The 19,192-nt window shown below is 42.7% G+C and overlaps 1 protein-coding gene across 1 annotated transcript in view; it reads left to right on the top strand.

The window, feature by feature from the left end:
* BRICD5 (BRICHOS domain containing 5) overlaps nt 1–19,192 on the top strand; it is a 37,417-nt gene that overhangs the window by 5,967 nt on the left and 12,258 nt on the right. Inside the window, exon 3 of the mRNA XM_073636490.1 lies at nt 12,798–12,947. Within this exon, the coding sequence (XP_073492591.1) occupies nt 12,798–12,947 (150 nt within the window). The remainder of the gene's footprint in view (nt 1–12,797; nt 12,948–19,192) is intronic.

The raw sequence follows: 19,192 nt of genomic DNA, 5'->3' as shown, positions 1-19,192 counted from the left end.
CACTTAAACCAGGAGTGCTACCAGGTGCCCTTTCACCTTGAAGTCCCCCCACCGATCTGTACACTCACCAGATGGCAAAAGTAGATATGCCTTGAACTGGTATTATAGAGCATGGTGACATCCTGTACAGATCTGTAAGGTGGCTTGGTGGACTCCAAAAAGGACAGACTCTGTGCAAAAAAAGCTCACCAACAGAAGCCCAAATGATGCTCTTATAGTGTAGTAATTATTGTGATTGAAAAAAGGTACAAAATAGTGCTGCAGCATAAAATCAAACATCGGTCAGTCATTTAAAAAGGTGGCCGCCGTTCCTACCACGAGGACACGGTGGCAATTATGTCATTGTGTAGGCCTCTCCTAACGCATTTCATGCCCTTGCACGTTCTCAAGGGAACCCGTTGGTGAACTTTTCTGCACGGAGTCTGTCTTTGTTCACGGTGAAAGGGCACCTGGTAGCACTCCTGGTCTAAGTGTGTATATCTATATGCTGGAAATGATTTACTCTCTGGTGAGTGGTTTAGGCACACTGCACTAATACAGCAGATGTTGGATTCAGAGAAGACTTCTTTGGTCACATCACAATCTTACTTATGGGACTAAATATGTTTGCATAATTTATGGACATTTATTTTACTGTTTTTCATTGGAAAGCGCTGCACTATATTTGACTTATATGATTATTTGGAGGTTGTTTATTCACCTTTTATGTGCCAGCTGCTACACATTTAATTTAGCGCTCACTTTTATTTTATTAACCCAATTATCCTTTCTAACAGTTTTAGTTAAAAACAGGGGTTTAGTTTGCACACTTTTGCAAATACATGCGTAAGCTGCAGAGCCTCGTCACAGCACCCCAGTATTATCTGCAGTCCTGAGTTGAACTGGGAATTTCCTGATCCTCTTCTTCTCGGGTCCCCTGCCGGTGGTCCTGCCACCCCCCCTTGACCAGTGCCCTCAATAGCAAGACGCTTGCTATGGGGGCACTAGTGCATGCTTGCTCCTGTGCCTCACTCTATGCATCCATAAAACATCCCGCTCTCTCCTGACCCCCACTCTCTCCTCATTTGCTCACCGATTGTGATTGACAGCAGTGGGAGCCAATGGCTACAGTTGCTGTGTCTCAGCCAATGAAGAGAGAGAGACCTGGCACAGCCAAGGGTCAGATGCACATCGCTGGATCAAGAGGCAGTATTGGGTGGGGGGTGGAGGGTGGGGGGGGGGGAGGTGGTCAGCACACAGAAGGTTTTAAAACCTTTATGCTAAAAATACATGAATGTAAAAAAAACCTTCAGCCTTTACAACCACTTTAAGCTTCTCAATCACAGTGTGCCGTGAAATCAATAATCAAGTGAGAAAGTAATTTCAGTATAGAATACAGAATGTACAACTGTGCAAGACTGAAGTTTTAACATAATGCACTTATTAATTAGATCCTGCCAATATCAAACTTCTTGTTCTAGTATTATAAATCTTACGTAAAAAGGATGAGGCCCCAAAATTGAATCAAAGTGTGGTCATCCGAGGCGCCTGTTAACCACTTCAGCCCTGGAAGGATTTACCCCCTTAATGACCAGGCCATTTTTTTTGCGATACGACACTGCGTCGCTTTAATTGACAATTGCGCGGTCATGCGACGTTGTACACAAACAAAATTTATGTTCTGTTTTCCTCACAAATATAGCTTTCTTTTGGTGCTATTTGATCACCTCTGCAATTTTTTTATTTCTTGCACTATAAACAAAAAAAAATGACAATTTTGAAAAAAAAACAATAGTTTTTACTTTTTGCTATAATAAATATCCCCCCCCAAAAAATTCTACATATTTTTGGTAAAAAAAAAAAAATCGCAATAAGCGTTGGTTTGCGCAAAAGTTATAACGTCTACAAGATAGGGGATATATTTATGGCATTTTTATTATATTTTTTTTTCATTTACTAGTAGTGGCGGTGATCAGCAATTTTTAGTGGGACTGCGACATTGCGGCGGACAGATCGGACACTTTTGACACTTTTTTGGGACCATTCACATTTATACAGCGATCAGAGCTAAAAAAAAACACTAATTACTGTATAAATGTCACTGGCAGGGAAGGGGTTAACATTAGGGGCGATCAAGGGGTTAAGTGCTCCGTAGGGAAGTGTTTCCAACTGTGGGGGGAGTGGACTGACAGGGAGTAGACAGAGATCACTGTTCCTGATCACTAGGAACAACAGATCTCTCTCTACTTCCATGACAGAACGGGGAGAATCTGTCTGTTTACATTGACAGATCCCCATTCTGGCTCTCTGAGGAGCGACTGCGGGCCACCAGCGGACATCGCGGCCACCGACCACACGCGCGCACCCCTATAGCTCTTAAAGTGGCTGACGTACACCTACGGCGATTGGCGCAGCCGTGCCAACCTGCCTCAGTATAATGACGGCGGCTGGTCAGCAAGCAGTTAAACAAAAAGTTGTCTCCAAATGGATTCTTCAGGAAAGTTGGCATTTATTGATCATAAAAGTAGGTTAAAGCACCATCAACGTGTTTCCTAGCTCTTACATGTCCACTTAGTCAAGAAAAGGTGTACAGTATACTTTAAAGAGTTTGTTAATGTTAACCCAAAAAAAAAATTAATCCTGCTCCTTTAAAGCATGTTATATGACAGTGTTTGTCCTGTGTCATTTGGCCCCCTGTACCACCTAAAAAATCTAGCTGATCCTGCCAGTTTCTCCCCACCCCTCTGTAAACTGACCACGGTGTATCATGGCTGCTGAGACCAGACACCGTGGTCAGCTTATGTGCCTCTGTCATCAGCAGCCTGCTATTTGCTCTCTTCTCTGCTCCTGTGTTCTCCCCTCTCTGTCTGTGTGGGAGCCATCCCTCCCCCCTCCTGCTGCTCTCATAACACTAACCTGTATACACCATCAGCACTGCCTCCTATTGCAGTGCCCCCCTCTGTGAATGATTTATAAATATAAATGCTGTAAATACCTCATTTAAGAGTCGAGATTGCAATCACATGACAAGCCAGCTCCTCCCCTCCAGAATGACATCAGCAGGGAAATCTCAGCCCCGCCCACTCCATCTCTCAGAGGAGAAAAGGAGAAAGCTGGCCAGTCGTGATCACAATCTCAGCAGTGAAATGAGGTATTTGCAGCATTTAATTTTATAAATCACACACAGAGGGGGATACTACAATAGGAGGCAGTGCTGATGGTGTATACAGGTTAGAGTGGCTTAACAACCACTTTAACCACTTCTGGACCAGCCGCTGCAGTTTTACTGCGGCAAACTGGCTCCCATGCGTGAAATCACGTTACTGTACGTGATCTCGCGAGGTCCGGATAGCAGGCGCGTGCCCGCTGCACAGTGGGGGTGTCGATGCTCGTGGCCGACAGACGCGATGACCGCCGGCCACGAGCGATTGTGACCAGGAGAGACAGAACAGGGGCGAGTGTGTGTAAACACACACTTCCCTGTTCTGTTCTGACAGGAGTGACAGATCGTGTATTCCTATTAGCTAGGAACCACGATCCGTCACTTCCTGTAGTTAGTCCTTCTCCCTTCAGTTAGAATCACCTCCCAGGGAACATAGTTAACCCCTTCACCGCCCCCTAGTGTTAACCCCTTCACTGCCAGTGACATTTTTACAGTAATCAATGCATTTTTAATCGCAATTAATTAATTAAATTTTTTAATTAAAAATGCCATTGGTTCCAAAAATGTGTCAAAATTGTCTGATGTGTCCGCCATAATGACGCAGTCACGATAAAAATCGCAGATCACCACCATTACTAGTAAAAAATAAATAAATAAAAATGATATAAATCTATCCCCTATTTTGTAGACGCTATAACTTTTGCGCAAACCAATCAATATACGCTTATTGTGATTTTTTTTTTACCAAAAATATGTAGAAGAATACATATCGGCCTAAAGTGAGGAAAAAAAATGTTTTTTTTATATATTTTTGGGGGATATTTATTATAGCAAAAAGTAAAAAATAATGCGTTTTTTTTCAAAATTGACGCTCTTTTTTTGTTTATAGCGCAAAAAATAAAAACCGCAGAGGCGATCAAATACCACCAAAAGAAAGCTCTATTTGTGGGAGAAAAAGGACGTCAGTTTTGTTTGGGTACAAGGTCACACGACTGTGTAATTGTCAGTTAAAGCGACGCAGTCCTGAATCGCAAAAAGTACTCTGGTCAGGAAGGGGGTACATTCTTCTGGGGCTAAAGCGGTTAATGAATGGGATCTGTGCATTCCTTCAAATATAGAGTTTACTCTGGGCTGAAGGAATGCACACAGATCATACCCATTAAAGTGTACTGTACACCTTTTCCTGACGAAGTGGCCACTTAAGAGCCACGAAACACATTGATGGTTTTTTAATTGGCTTTTATGATCAATAAATACCAACCTTCCCGAAGAATCCACTTGGAAGCACCTTTTTGTTTAATGGTCACCTCTGCCGACCACACATTGGTTCTATTTTGGGGCCTAATCCTTTTTACCATTCTTCACTGGATCTGCTCATAACCTAGCGCAATGCAAGAATTTCTGGAAACACCAATGAGCATCAAGTGCGGCTTTCCAGACTCTGCGTGGAAACAGTCCTATTCTCCACATGTGCTAAAATAAGTTGTTTGAGATGGGTATCCAGCAACCTTATGAATATGGGGATACATTAATTACACTTTTTTGCCATAATCTTCACATACGTTCAACTAAATACTAGAAGGGTCTCTCTGGTGGCTTTTTATCCCCCATTTTTTTTTCTTTGTTTCTGCTCATCTGGAGCACCACTGGGCAGGCTGGTTGTATGTGTCAGGTTCCAGTGGTAGTGAGCCCTTGTAGATCACCAACTTGGGGTTTCCCAGGGAGCAGAGTCTAAGCCCCTGCCTGCTTCTTCATCAGGGCCCCTGATGGTGGGGATGGACTTGCAACAAGCTGGAACCAGGTTGCGGCCCCCAGATACGCCCAGCTGAAAATGCGACGACCAGAGTACAAATCACAGGAGACAGAAGAAAATCCAGTAAACAAGCCAAGGTCAGGGCAGTTGGCAGGCAAGCACAAGCAGTAAACTAAGTCAGGGTCAGTAAATGGCAAGTCAGACATTGAATACACATAATAGTAGGCAACCAGGAGCTCAGAGAACTAGGAAGCTGATCAGGCAACGTGGGCTACGCTGAGCATGTCGTATATAGGGAAGTAAACAGGGAGGTGGGCCAGGAAGTGTAATGCCCCGTACACACGGTCGGATTTTCCAACGGAAAATGTTTGATGGGAGCTTGTTGTCAGAAATTCCAACCATGTGTAGGCTCCATCGGACATTTTCCAGTGGAATTTCCGTCACACAAAATTTGAGATCTGGATCTCAAATTTTCCGACAACAAAATCCGTTGTCGTAAACTCCGAGCGTGTGTACCCAATTCCGACGCACAAAATTCTACGCATGCTCGGAATCAAGCAGAAGAGCCGCACTGGCTATTGAACTTCATTTTTCTCGGCTCGTCGTACGTGTTGTACGTCACCGCGTTCTTGACATTCAGAATTTCCGACATTTGTGTGACCGTGTGTATGCAAGACAAGTTTGAGCCAACATCCGTCTGAAAAAATCCATGGATTTTGTTGTCAGGATGTCCGATCGTGTGTACGGGGCAATAGAAGGGAAAGGAGATATAAACCCAGAGAAAAGCAGGCAACGTCCATAGGTGGAATCAGAAGCCAAACAATACATGTGAATAGATTACAGGTCTAGGAGAACCACTGTAGCAAGGAGGAAAGAATTACACAGACAGGAAAACTACCCCCCTGCTGCTCTCCGGTGCGGCGAAGGCGATTGTGTCCTGTCCCTGGCTTGGTATGGAGACGAGTGACGGAAAGATGGCCCCCACCCGTCTCCATACCATTGCAGGGCGGAAGCGATGTCAAACTGTCACTTCTTCCCATAGCTCTTAAAGGGACTTTTTTTTTTTTTTTCAAATGACATAAAAAAAAAATATTTTTTTATTGCATTTTAGTGTAGATATGTGATCTGAGGTCTTTTTGACCCCAGATCTCATATTTAAGAGGTCCTGTCATGCTTTTTTTCTATTACAAGGGATGTTTACATTCCTTGTAATAGGAATAAAAGTGACACATTTTTTTTTGAAAGAACAGTGTAAAAAAATAAAATAAAAGGTAAAATAAATAAGAAAAAAGAAGACACTTTTTTTAAATGCGCCCCGTCCCGACGAGCTTGCGTGCAGAAGCAAGTGCATATGTGAGCAGCACCCGCATATGAAAACGGTGTTCAAACCACACATGTGAGGTATCGCCGCGATCAGTAGTAGTGAGAGCAATAATTCTAGCCCTAGATCTCCTCTGTAACTTAAAACATGCAAATGTGGCCTATGGAAATTTTTAAGGATAAAAGTTTGTCTCCAATCCACGAGCGGGCGCAATTTTGAAGCGTGACATGTTGGGTATCAATTTACTCGGCATAACATTATCTTTCACAATATAAAAAAAATTGGGCTAATTTTACTGTTGTCTTATTTTTTAACTTCAAAAAGTGTATTTTTTCCAAAAAAGTGCTTTTGTAAGACCGCTGCGCAAATACAGTGTGACAAAGTATTGCAACGACCGCCATTTTATTCTCTAGGGTGTTAGAAAAAATTTAAATAAAAATCCATGATATTAATTAAAAAGTCAAATAAAATTATATATAAAAATATATATATATATATTTTAAAAACTGTCATTTTCGGTTTGGCCGATTGCATCCTGTATTTTCGGTTTCGGCAACAAAATTTTCATTCGTGCATCTCTAGAAAATTGCATAATTTATGGGCTGCTTTACTCTCCCTACTGCGGTGGGGTTAGGGCTCTTAATCTTCAAAGATAACTGAGAACATGTAACTGATAAGAATGTACCACAGGCAAAATGCATGGAAGTCAGATGACATACACTATATTTCCAAAAGTATTGGGACGCCTGCCTTTACACACACATGAACTTTAATGGCATCCAAGTCTTAGTCCGTAGGGTTCAATATTGAGTTGGCCCAATCCTTTGCAGCTATAACAACTTCAACTCTTCTGGGAAGGCTGTCCACAAGGTTTAGGAGTGTGTCTATGGCAGTGTTTCTCAACTCCAGTTCTCAAGGCGCCCCAACAGGTCATGTTTTCAGGATTTCCCTCAGATGAAACGATTGTGGTAATTACTAAGGCAGTGAAACTGATCAAATCACCTGTGCAAAATGATGGAGAGCCTGAAAACATGACCTGTTGGGGTGCTTTGAGGACTGGACTTGAGAAACACTGGTCTATGGGAATGTTTGACCATTCTTCCAAAAGCACATTTGTGAGGTCAGGCACTGATGTGAACGAGAAAGCTTGGCTCGCAGTCTCTGCTCCAATTCATCCTAAAGGTGTTCTATCGGGCTGAGGTCAGGACTCTGTGCAGGCCAGTCAAGTTCCTCCACCCCAAACTCGCTCATCCATGTCTTTATTATGGACATTGCTTTGTGCACTGGTCCAAATCATTTGGTGGAGGGAGGATTATAGTGTGGGGTTGTTTTTCAGGAGTTGAGCTTGGCCCCTTAGTTATAGTGAAGGGAACTCTTAAGGCGTCAGCATACCAACACATTTTTTGAAAATGTTATGCTCCCAACTTTGTGGGAACAGTTTGGGGATGGTCCCATCCTGTTCCAACATGACTGCACACCAGTGCACAAAGCAAGGTCCATAAAGACACGGATGAGTGAGTTTGGAGTGGAGGAACTTGACTGGCCTACACAGAGTCCTGACCTCAACCTGATAGAACACCTTTGGGATGAATTAGAGCAGAGACTGTGAGCCAGGCCTTCTCCTCCACATCAGTGCCTGACCTTACAAATGCACTTCTGGAAGAATGGTCAAACATTCCCATAGACACACTCCTAAACCTTGTGGACAGCCTTCCCAGAAGAGTTGAAGCTGTTATAGCTGCACAGGTTGGGCCAACTCAATATTGAACCCTACAGACTAAGACTGGGATGCCATTAAGTTCATGTGCGTGTAAAGGCAGGCGTCCCAATACTTTTGGTAATATAGTGTAGGTGTGCACCCCACAGCTCAAACATACCATATTTGCATGTGTATGTATACTGACTGTGTCAGCAGAGCAATGGACGGTGTTAGTCAGGCAGAGATTTCAGTCAGTAGTTTTTATTAATTTTTTTACTATTTTTTTTAGGAGCCCTGTCAGGGGCTTTGGTGAAATATCAGGGGTCTAAACAGGGGGAATCTGAGCCACACAAGGTGATTAGGGTGTGCCCAGGCACACCTGGAAAACCCTGTGCACACGCCTATATCAGATGAAATGATTTCTAGCAGGATCAACAGGTGTTTTTCTCAAACAGGTACATCTAAACACTTTCAATTATATATTTAACAGACCAAAGGGGAGCAAATAAGAGAAGTTGATTGTTCATTTTAACCTACAATGCATATAATTGAATACAATCTCCTGTGCTGTAACCAGGCAAAGGTTTGTGTATTGGGGGAGGTTATAGCAGAGGGGATCAGGACAGGTGCCAGGAGACTCTCAGTGATCTTCTCCCATTTCACTGCAGACTTCCTGTAATAAGGGGATGTGAATGAGAGAAGTGTCTCCGAAATGCCCTTCACCTAGAGACTTGTTAAGTGAAATATGTTGGCACTTTGTAGCAGCTCTCTTCCAAATCTCTCATTTACAGAGCTTCAAACTGTTGCTATCATGGACTTGAATTCTTCTATGTCCTGCCATGACAAGTGTGCTTCCTTTACGCCTGATACAGAGCTTTGCATAAGATAAACGCTTAATAAATAACATAAAAGTGACCCTTACTGTGGACCCCCCCCTTCACACTGCAAGGGTTAACTGCTCATTAAAGGTTTACTAAACCCACAACAGTGAAATCAGTGTGTATATGCAGTAAATCATGCTTGTTATACTCACTGTGGAACCTAAGGGGTAATCCTCTGCATTGTGTAAAAGGCTGTTGATCCTGTTTTCTCCGATCCCCCCCTTCTTCCACAGTCCCCAATCCATCCCCTGATAGAACAGAGCCTTGGGGGCACTCTGCACATGCTCACTTTGGTGTGTATTGCTAGAGAGTTTTTTTTTCCTTGGGAGAGTGCATGTGATCAGCACAGGGTCAATTAGCACTGTCCAGACAGAGGCTCAGGGGTCCTGCAGCCTCATAGGACAATCAGAGGAGAATGAAAACTTCTCCTACAAGCTTTAACCAGACACTGATAGAAGTCACATGACTGCTATATACTGCGGATGAGAAAAGGTATTTAGCAGTTTATATTTACTAAAATAATTGCATTTCCATGTTCTGTGTACTGTGGGAGACCAGATATAGAGAATGCAGGGTCCTGGGTTTAGTAACACTTTAAGTCTGGGGTTAAAGGGATAAGGAGTAATACCTTATTACCTTATTCCCCATTCTTGTAGGCTCCCTCCATCCATGTGACTGGTCCACCACAGACTCCTCACTAAGGCACTTCAGGCTGTGGTTGCATGCCTGCTTCCTCCAAGCATAAATGTAGGGATAATAGCCCTGCATTGTACATGATGATGCCGAGGGATCATCCAGAGCGCCGTCAGGGAGAACATGATGGCGGCAGAGCCAGCCAGAGCAGGGTTTAAAGTAGGTAATACAGCCTCTTCAACTCCCCCTAGACCTAACAGGCCTTTACCCCCTTGCAGTTTGGGGGAACTCTACTGCAATGATTTGTTTTTCTCCATCCCAGAACTGGAATTAAAAAATGGAGTGTAATTACCTGAATCAGCCTCTTGCGGTCCCTGTACAGCAGAACTCGGCTATGGAGAGAAAGAAGCAGCACAAGGAAACAATCAGGTCATGTAATGAGGAGCCTATTGATTGGAGATGAAAGCAAAGTGACAGAGAGATGGACAGTCAGTTACTTCTCCCTTAAGCCCCTTTCACACGGATGTTCTAACTGGGTCTTCCTGTCAGTTTTTTGGGTGGACCAGATTGGAACTTCTATTCCTCTCCATTCCTCTGTATGGAGTTTACACCTGCCGACATCCAATTCAATCCCCCAAAAATAGACGGATAGGGATTCCCCTTCGGTCCAGCGGACCGGATCAGATGACAGTCAGATGTAAACAAGCAGTCTGTTTACACTCGACCGCCCATAGAGGTGAGCGGGCTGTGTCCATGTCCACTGAGCGGACATGCGCCTGTCATCCACCTGCTCAGCGGGGATCAGAGGACCTTTCATTCTAAATTGTTGTATTTGTAAATTTCAAAAGCCAGTATAAAGGAATAGTAGTGGTTTAACTAATATATATATATATATATATATATATATATATATATATATATATATATATATATATATATTTATTTTTTTGTATAATTCTCCTTTAAGGGTACGTGGTGCATTTGCTAATAGATGTCCCTCAAAAAGTTGGGAGGTATGTGATAGGCACTGCATACATGTAAGTGTGAAAGGTCCTTCACTCTACTATTTATCTATGGGAATAGGTATACAGTGGGGACGGAAAGTATTCAGACCCCCTTACATTTTTTACTCTTTGTTATATTGCAGCCATTTTCTAAAATCATTTAAGTTCATTTTTTCCCTCATTAATGTACACACAGCACCCCATATTGACAGAAAAACACAGAATTGTTGACATTTTTGCAGATTTATTAAAAAAGAAAAACTGAAATATCATATGCTCCTAAATATTCAGACCCTTTGCTCAGTATTTAGTAGAAGCACCCTTTTGATCTAATACAGCCATGAGTCTTTTTTTGGGAAAGATGCAACAAGTTTTTCACACCTGGATTTGGGGATCCTCTGCCATTCCTCCTTGCAGATCCTCTCCAGTTCTGTCAGGTTGGATGGTAAACGTTGGTGGACAGCCATTTTTAGGTCTCTCCAGAGATGCTCAATTGGGTTTAAGTCAGGGCTCTGGCTGGGCCATTCAAGAACAGTCACGGAGTTGTTGTGAAGCCACTCCTTCGTTATTTTAGCTGTGTGCTTAGGGTCATTGTCTTGTTGGAAGGTAAACCTTCGGCCCAGTCTGAGGTCTTGAGCACTCTGGAGAAGGTTTTCATCCACGATATCCCTGTACTTGGCCGCATTCATCTTTCCCTCGATTGCAACCAGTCGTTCTGTCCCTGCAGCTGAAAAACACCCCCACAGCATGATGCTGCCACCACCATGCTTCACTGTTGGGACTGTATTGGACAGGTGATGAGCAGTGCCTGGTTTTCTCCACACATACCGCTTAGAATTAAGGCCAAAAAGTTCTATCTTGGTCTCATCAGACCAGAGAATCTTATTTCTCACCATCTTGGAGTCCTTCTGGTGTTTTTTAGCAAACTCCATGCGGGCTTTCATGTGTCTTGCACTGAGGAGAGGCTTCCGTCGGGCCACTCTGCCATAAAGCCCCGACTGGTGGAGGGCTGCAGTGATGGTTGACTTTTTACAACTTTCTCCCATCTCCCGACTGCATCTCTGGAGCTCAGCCACAGTGATCTTTGGGTTCTTCTTTACCTCTCTCACCAAGGCTCTTCTCCCCCGATAGCTCAGTTTGGCCGGACAGTCAGCTCTAGGAAGGGTTCTGGTTGTCCCAAATGTCTTCCATTTAAGGATTATGAAGGCCACTGTGTTCTTAGGAACCTTAAGTGCAGCAGAATTTTTTTGTAACCTTGGCCAGATCTGTGCCTTGCCACAATTCTGTCTCTGAGCTCTTCAGGCAGTTCCTTTGACCTCATGATTCTCATTTGCTCTGACATGCACTGTGAGCTGTAAGGTCTTATATAGACAGGTGTGTGGCTTTCCTAATCAAGTCCAATCAGTATAATCAAACACAGCTGGACTCAAATGAAGGCGTAGAACCATCTCAAGGATGATCAGAAGAAATGGACAGCACCTGAGTTAAATATATGAGTGTCACAGAAAAGGGTCTGAATACTTAGGACCATGTGATATTTCAGTTTTTCTTTTTTAATAAATCTGCAAAAATGTCAACAATTCTGTGTTTTTCTGTCAATATGGGGTGCTGTGTGTACATTAATGAGGAAAAAAATGAACTTAAATGATTTTAGTAAATGGCTGCAATATAACAAAGAGTGAAAAATATAAGGGGGTCTGAATACTTTCCGTCCCCACTGTATATACCTCTTCATTTTAAAGTGTTACTAAACCCAGGACCCTGCATTCACTATATCTGGTCTCCCACAGTACGCAGAACAAGGAAATGCAATTATTTGAGTAAATATAAACTGCTAAATACCTTTTCTCATCAGCAATATATAGCAATCTTATGACAGATCAGTGTCTGGGTAAAGCTTACAGGAGAAGTTTTCATTCTCCTCTGACTGTCCTATGGGGCTGCAGAACTCTTTACCCTCTGTCTGGACAGTGCTGATTGGCCCTGTGCTGATCACGTGCACTCTCCCAAGAAAATTAAAAAAAACTAGCAATACACACCAAACTGTGCAGAGTCCCCCCAAGGCTCTATTCTATCAGCAGATGGATTGGGCACTGTGGAAAAAAGGGAGGATCAGAGAAGACAGGACCAAACAGCCTTTTTACACAATGCAGAGGATTAACCCCTTAGGTTCCACAGTGAGTATAACAAGCATCCTTTACTGCACATACAGACTGATTTTACTGTTGTGGGTTTAGTAACACTTTAAGTCGGTGTAAAGGAAAAGCAGTGACATTGACCATCGCAGTCGCTCAAATCTTCGCTTAGACTCTCTTGACTCCAGTCACACAGGTAAATTATAATTGACATGAACTTTATGTTTAGCCTCTGTTACAGGTCGTCCGACTGACCTACAAAAACCTGCAGGGTTCCCCAGTAAACCAGTCTGCCATTACCGACAGGAAGAGGAATACGGTCACTTATCGGGTCACTTCCAGGAACCAAACCTCCGTGGTGTTATATGACAGCAAACATGTGAGTGCCTGTTACTGCAATTCAACACCCTACTCTCTGCATAAAGGAAATTATAATGTTTGTGGGTCAATTGTACTTTGTTTTTTATTGTTTGTTTTTTTTAACTGTTTTAAATGTAGTCTTTAAAACTTAATATGCTTATAGTTTACCTCCCTGGTCCCTACCTCCTCCCTTCATCAACATAATAATAACATTTTTAAACAAACCTTTCCATTTTTATTACATGCCTTATTTTAGATCCAGTGACATCCTCACTGGATCTCTGTGCTTTTATATGCAATGCAGGCAGATCACGGCTGGAGGGAGGAGCTGTACATACTGTAACTTCCTGAAAACAGCAGATACCCTAGGTGACGGCACACATCAGATGACCAGCAGACTTTCCTGTAAGCAGCAAGGAGTGGGCACAGCCGTGGTCTTTACATCAAAAACATAACACTGGGCTTTCTTTTCACTTACATTAAAAGGTTGTGTAATTTAGGTAATTTAGATGATATTGGCAAAATATTTCTCAATAAATTTTTATTTTCTTTAAGGCCTCGTACACACTGGACATTAAAATAACGTTATAAAAACGCCAGTAGCTTTGATGTGAGTTTTTCAACGTTTTTGTAATAGCGTTTTTTTTTTTTTTTTCAATGGATCAAAAACATCAAAAAACGCCGGTGAGCCACGTTTTTGAGTGTTTATTGGCGTTCATCACCTTTTTTTGACGTCAGAGCGTTTTTACAGCCGAAAACAGCTGAAAAACTCCACTCTGGACACACTAGTTTTGTTTGCTTTGCAACCGCTTGCCGACCGCCGCACACAGATGTATGTCAGCAGAATGGCACAGGCAGGAAAATGGGCGTACCTGTACATTCCTGTGAATCTGACGTCTATCAGGTGAGCGCGCCCGCCGCCCGCGGGTCCTGGAAACTCGCTTTTTGCCGGCGGCCCGCGATTGCAGTGAGGAGAGGCAGAACGGGGAGATGCCTTTGTAAACAAGGCATTTCCCTGTTCTGCCTAGTGACATGACAGAGGTCCACTGCTCCCTGTCATCGGGAGCAGTGATCGCTGTCATGGGACTTGAAGCCCATCCCCCCTACAGTTAGAATCACTCCCTAGGACACACTTAACCCCTTGATCGCCCCCTTACTGTTTAACCCCTTCCCTGTCAGTGTCATTTACACCGTAATCTACATTTTTATAACACTGATCGCTGTGTGTCCCAAAATAGTGTCAAAAGTGTCCGACATAATGTCGCAGTCACAATAAAAATCGCAGATCGCCGCCATTACTAATAAAAAATATTTATAATAAAAATGCCATAAATCTATCCCCTATTTTGTAGATGCTATAACTTTTGCGCAAACCAATTAATATACGCTTATTGCGATTTTTTTCTTTACCAAAAATATGTAGAAGAATACATATTGGCCTAAACTGAGAAAGAAATTTGTTTTTTAGATGTTTTTTGGGGATTTTTATTATAGCAAAAAGTAAAAAAATATTGATTTTTTTTCAAAATTGTCGCTCTTTTTTTGTTTATAGCGCAAAAAATAAAAACCGCAGAGGTGATCAAATACCACCAACAGAAAGCTCTATATGTGGGGAAAAATGGACGTAAATTTTGTTTGGGTACAACGTCGCACGGACGCGCAATTGTCAGCTAAAGCGGCCATGCGACGTTGTACCCAAACAAAATGGACGTCCTTTTTTTTTTTATTTTGCTCTGGTCAGGAAGGGGGTAAATTCTTCCGGGGCTGAAGTGGTTAAAGCCAAAAAACCGTCCCACCCGAAAACTGCTGATAATAGCCTATATGTGCATGAACACATAGGATAACATGATGGGGAGTTTATTGACTGTAGAAGACCGTCTGAAGCCAAAAACAGCAGCTGTAAAAACATCCAGTGTGCATGAGGCCTAATGCCCCGTACACACGGTCGGATTTTCCGACGGAAAATGTGTGATAGGACCTTGTTGTCGGAAATACCGACCGTGTGTAGGCTCCATCACACATTTTCCAAAGTTTGAGAGCAGGATATAAAATTTTCCGACAACAAAATCCGTTGTCGGAAATTCCGATCGTGTGTACACAAATCCGACGGACAAAGTGCCACGCATGCTCAGAATAAATAAAGAGATGAAAGCTATTGGCCACTGCCCCATTTATAGTCCCGACGTACGTGTTTTACATCACCGCGTTTAGAACGATCGGATTTTCCGACAACTTTGTGTGACCATGTGTATGCAAGACAAGTTTGAGCCAACATCCGTCGGAAAAAATCCTAGGATTTTGTTGTCGGAATGTCCGAACAAAGTCCGACCGTGTGTACAGGGCATAAGAGTACATTACAAGGTCAGATATGAGATAACTGAGATGTGAGTTGCACAAAGCTGGTCTTATAAGTATTAAGTAAGTCAGGTAAGATAGCAATGGACCAAGTGTACAAATACAAATTAACACACTGGGGGGTTATTTACTAAAACTGGAAAGTACAAAGTCTGGTGCAAACGGAAGAGTGCAAAATCTGGTGCAGCTCTACATAGAAACCAATCAGCTTCCAGTTTTATTATCAAGGCTTAATTGAAGAAGCTGAAGTTAGAAACTGATTGGCTACCATGCACAGATTCTGTGTGATCCAGTTTTAGTAAATCTCCCTCATACTGTGCATACATCTGAATAAACTCAGTGGCAAAGTGATTTTAATGTGATATCGATTTTGTTGTATTTGAGCCTTGCAGTCAAACTGGGAAGAATTACCGACAGAGAAAGTGTAGAAGGGAAATATGTGAAAATAGAGAACGAAGGGGAAGCGAGGGCAGTAGGAAGGTACAAAGGAAGGAAAAAGAGGAGGAAGGAGGTGTTGGTGGGTACCCATGATTTATGGGCCCCCGTGCTGCAACCTTAGGCTGGCCATACATGTTCAAACCACTTGTACAATTTTCCTTTAGATTTACCAAAATCCATATAATATGAAGTCAAAACTAAACTTTCAACTGTATCCAATTAGGCAGGCCCTTTCACTACATTGTTTAAGGTAAATCTAAAGGAAAATCGTACAAGAAGATTGAACATGTATGGCCAGCCTTAACATCCTTGTTGCCATGGGTGTCTGTCATAGTTGGATGGAAGATAGTGTTTGACCCACGGGGAGATTTACTAAAACTGGAGCACACAGAATCTGGTGCAGCTGTGTAGCCAATCAGCTTCTAGGTTTATGGCCCTTTCAGACTGACAAGCGGATCCACCTGCTCAGCTGGGGAACTCTCCGCTGATCTCCGCTAAGCAGGTGAATGACAGGTCTGTGTCCGCTCTGCTATCCAGGACGGGCACGGACACAGCCCGTTGCTCTCTATGGGGCAGTTGGATGAAAACAGACCGCCTGTCTATTTCCATCCGACTGTCATCCGATCCAATCCACCAGATGGATGGGGAACAGATCTCCATTTGTCTGTTTTTAGCTAATGGGATGAGATCAAATGACGGCGCGTGTCAGTAGACACATGTCCGCTGACATCCGCCGCTCCACAGAGGGCAATAGATGGTCCGATCGGGCCTGCCTGAAAAACTGACAGGCAGACCTGATCGCTCCCGTCAGTATTAAGGGGCCTTAGTTGTCAAATCCAAAAAGTGTACAAGTACACAGTACATACAGCGCTCCTAGGAGAAGTGCAGAGTTCCTTGGTCCATTGGAACTTTCATCTGTATCTGTAGACCATCAACAGGGTAGAGGAATGGATGAGGCAATTGGATAAATGACTGAAAAGGAGAAGGGGCTGAGACTGGAACCTCTGAAGCTCCGGCAGAAGATCTGGGTAGATCACCTCAATGTGGAAGAAAACGAACAGCAGGGCGCTGAGGTCAGTATCAGATTAAAAAACACTTTATTAAAAAAAGCAGCACAATTACATTGAAGTTAGCATGAAACAGCATGGATAGGGAACACCTTAGACCAAGCAGATGTGATCAGTGTGAGACTGTAGGCATTACTGAGCAAACAGACCGAGGATAACAGGGAGCCAGCTAGCTCAAAGTGTAGAAATTAGCGGTGGCATTCTATGCTGCACTCAGGGATGACAGCTATCAAAATGAATGGTGGATGATGGGAGAGAGGGTGTGCCTGATGTGTGTCCAGGGACTTTGCCCTCTTTTTCAAATTTTTGATTGTAAAAATTTGAAAAAGAGTGCAAAGTCCCTAGAAACGCACCAAGCACACCCCCTCTACCGATTGACTGCTGTCATCCTTGTGCAGCTTAGAATGTCACCGCTAATATCCACACTTTGAGCTAGCTGGCTCCCTGTTATCCTCGGTCTCTGTTTGCTCAGTGATGCATACAGCCTTACACTGATCACAGCTGCTTGTTCTCAGGTGTTCCCCATCAGTACTATTTCATGCTAACTTCAATGTAAGTGTGCTGCTTATTTTAGTAAAGTGTTTTTTAATTTGATACTGACCTCAGCGCCTTGCTGTTAATTTTCTGCCTTTTTGTCAAAGCTTAATTGAAGAAGCTGAAGTTAGAAGCTGATTGGTTACTGTGCATCCCTGCATCTATAGCCACCAACATTCTAACACTAACCTATCTAGCCCTGTAAAAAAAAAATGCGTATACATACCTTTTCTGAAGGCAATACGACCCGATCTCCAGCGGTGGAAGCTCTGCAGAGGACATGGCTGACAACGGCTGTGAAATTAATGGAAGTGACATCACCCATAGACTTACTATGGGGCTTTTGTTGTTGGATGTGTCCTCTGCACCCCCCTCCACAGAGAAGTCGCAGTTGACAGCTCAGCGTGGGATCCGGTCGCATTACAGAAAAGTTATGTATAGCGATTTTTCTTTACAGGGTAGATAGGTTAGTGTTAGAATGCTGGTAGCTATAGATGCAGCGATTTTAGTTTTAGCATGGATCTCCACTTTAAAAATCAAGTTCTCTTTAATCCATCTCTTAACCCCATAAAAATTCAAGGTTGGGTACTTTAAAAATTGGGCAATGGTTGTTATTGGGTGCACTGAAGGTAAGTGTTAGAAAAGAAACTTTTGCTTGTAAATTTCCTCCTTTTCTATCTCCTGAGTAGGGTTTGAAGTCAGCGTCTAACCTCAAAATGATGGCTATGTGCCTGCATACCTAGGAACATAGTGCATGAGCGATCAGGCAATGCCACCAGATATGTATGAAGGTTACAGGTTCTGAACACCCTTGACAGCATGTTGAGGGATTCCCTGGGCAAAATGTAGCAATCCGCGTAGGTACTGTAGGATATTTTTTTTAAAACATGATCCACTTTAACAACTTATCCGCCAGAGGGTTTACCCCTTCATGACCAGGCCATGTTTTGCTATTTAGCATTGCGTGGGCATGCAACACGGTACTCAAATGAAATTGATATCATTTTTTCACACAAATAGAGTTTTCTTTTGGTGGTATTTGATCACCATTGGTCTTTTAATTATCAAAACGAAAAAAGAGCGAAAATTTAAAAAAATATATAAAAAAATAATGTTTTTTACTTTCTGCTATACAACATATCTAATAAAAATGTTTTAAAAAATCTAATTTCTTCATGAATTTAGACCAAAATGTATTCTGCTACATATCTTTGGAAACAAAAGTCCCAGTATGTGTATATATTTGGTTTGCATGAAAGTTATAGTGCCTACAAACTATGGTATTTATACTGGAATTTTTTCTATATTAGTAATTGCAGCAATCAGTGGGACTGCAATAGTGGGACACTAACTGACGCTGGCTGGGGGATACTCTACCTGACATCAATAGTGACGCTAATACAGTGATCAGTGCTAATACTATACACTGTCACTGTACTAATGTCACTGGCTGGGAAGGGGTAAACACATCCAGGGGCGATAAAGGGGTCAATTGTGTGCCTAACAATATGTAATGTGTGTGCCTTTCAGGGGATAAAAAACAGCAAGAGCACCTGTCCGTGTACAGAGCTCTGTGTTGTTTACAACACAGAGCTCTCTCCCGTGAATGACGGAGCCATTCAGCGGGTCCTGGCGATCCTGGCTGTAACAAATCACACCTTACCCACGCTTTACCCAAAACCAGATACATGATCCAGTGCACAGTGGCTGCCCTGCTGCAGTAGATGTACGTGGGGCAGTCTGCAAGCGGTTAAAGTATAGTTCTACATTTGTAAAAAAAAAAATGGGAAAACAACAGTATAGGTTTGTTATGTGTTCCTACTAGCTCAGCACGCCTAAAAAAATAAAATAAAAAAAAAATGACAAATAT

Source organism: Aquarana catesbeiana, linkage group LG06, assembly GCF_042186555.1.
Source record: "Aquarana catesbeiana isolate 2022-GZ linkage group LG06, ASM4218655v1, whole genome shotgun sequence".
Taxonomy (NCBI): domain Eukaryota; kingdom Metazoa; phylum Chordata; class Amphibia; order Anura; family Ranidae; genus Aquarana; species Aquarana catesbeiana.
The sequence above is the reverse complement of the archived record's forward strand: the minus strand, read 5'-3'. Positions and strand labels throughout refer to the sequence as shown.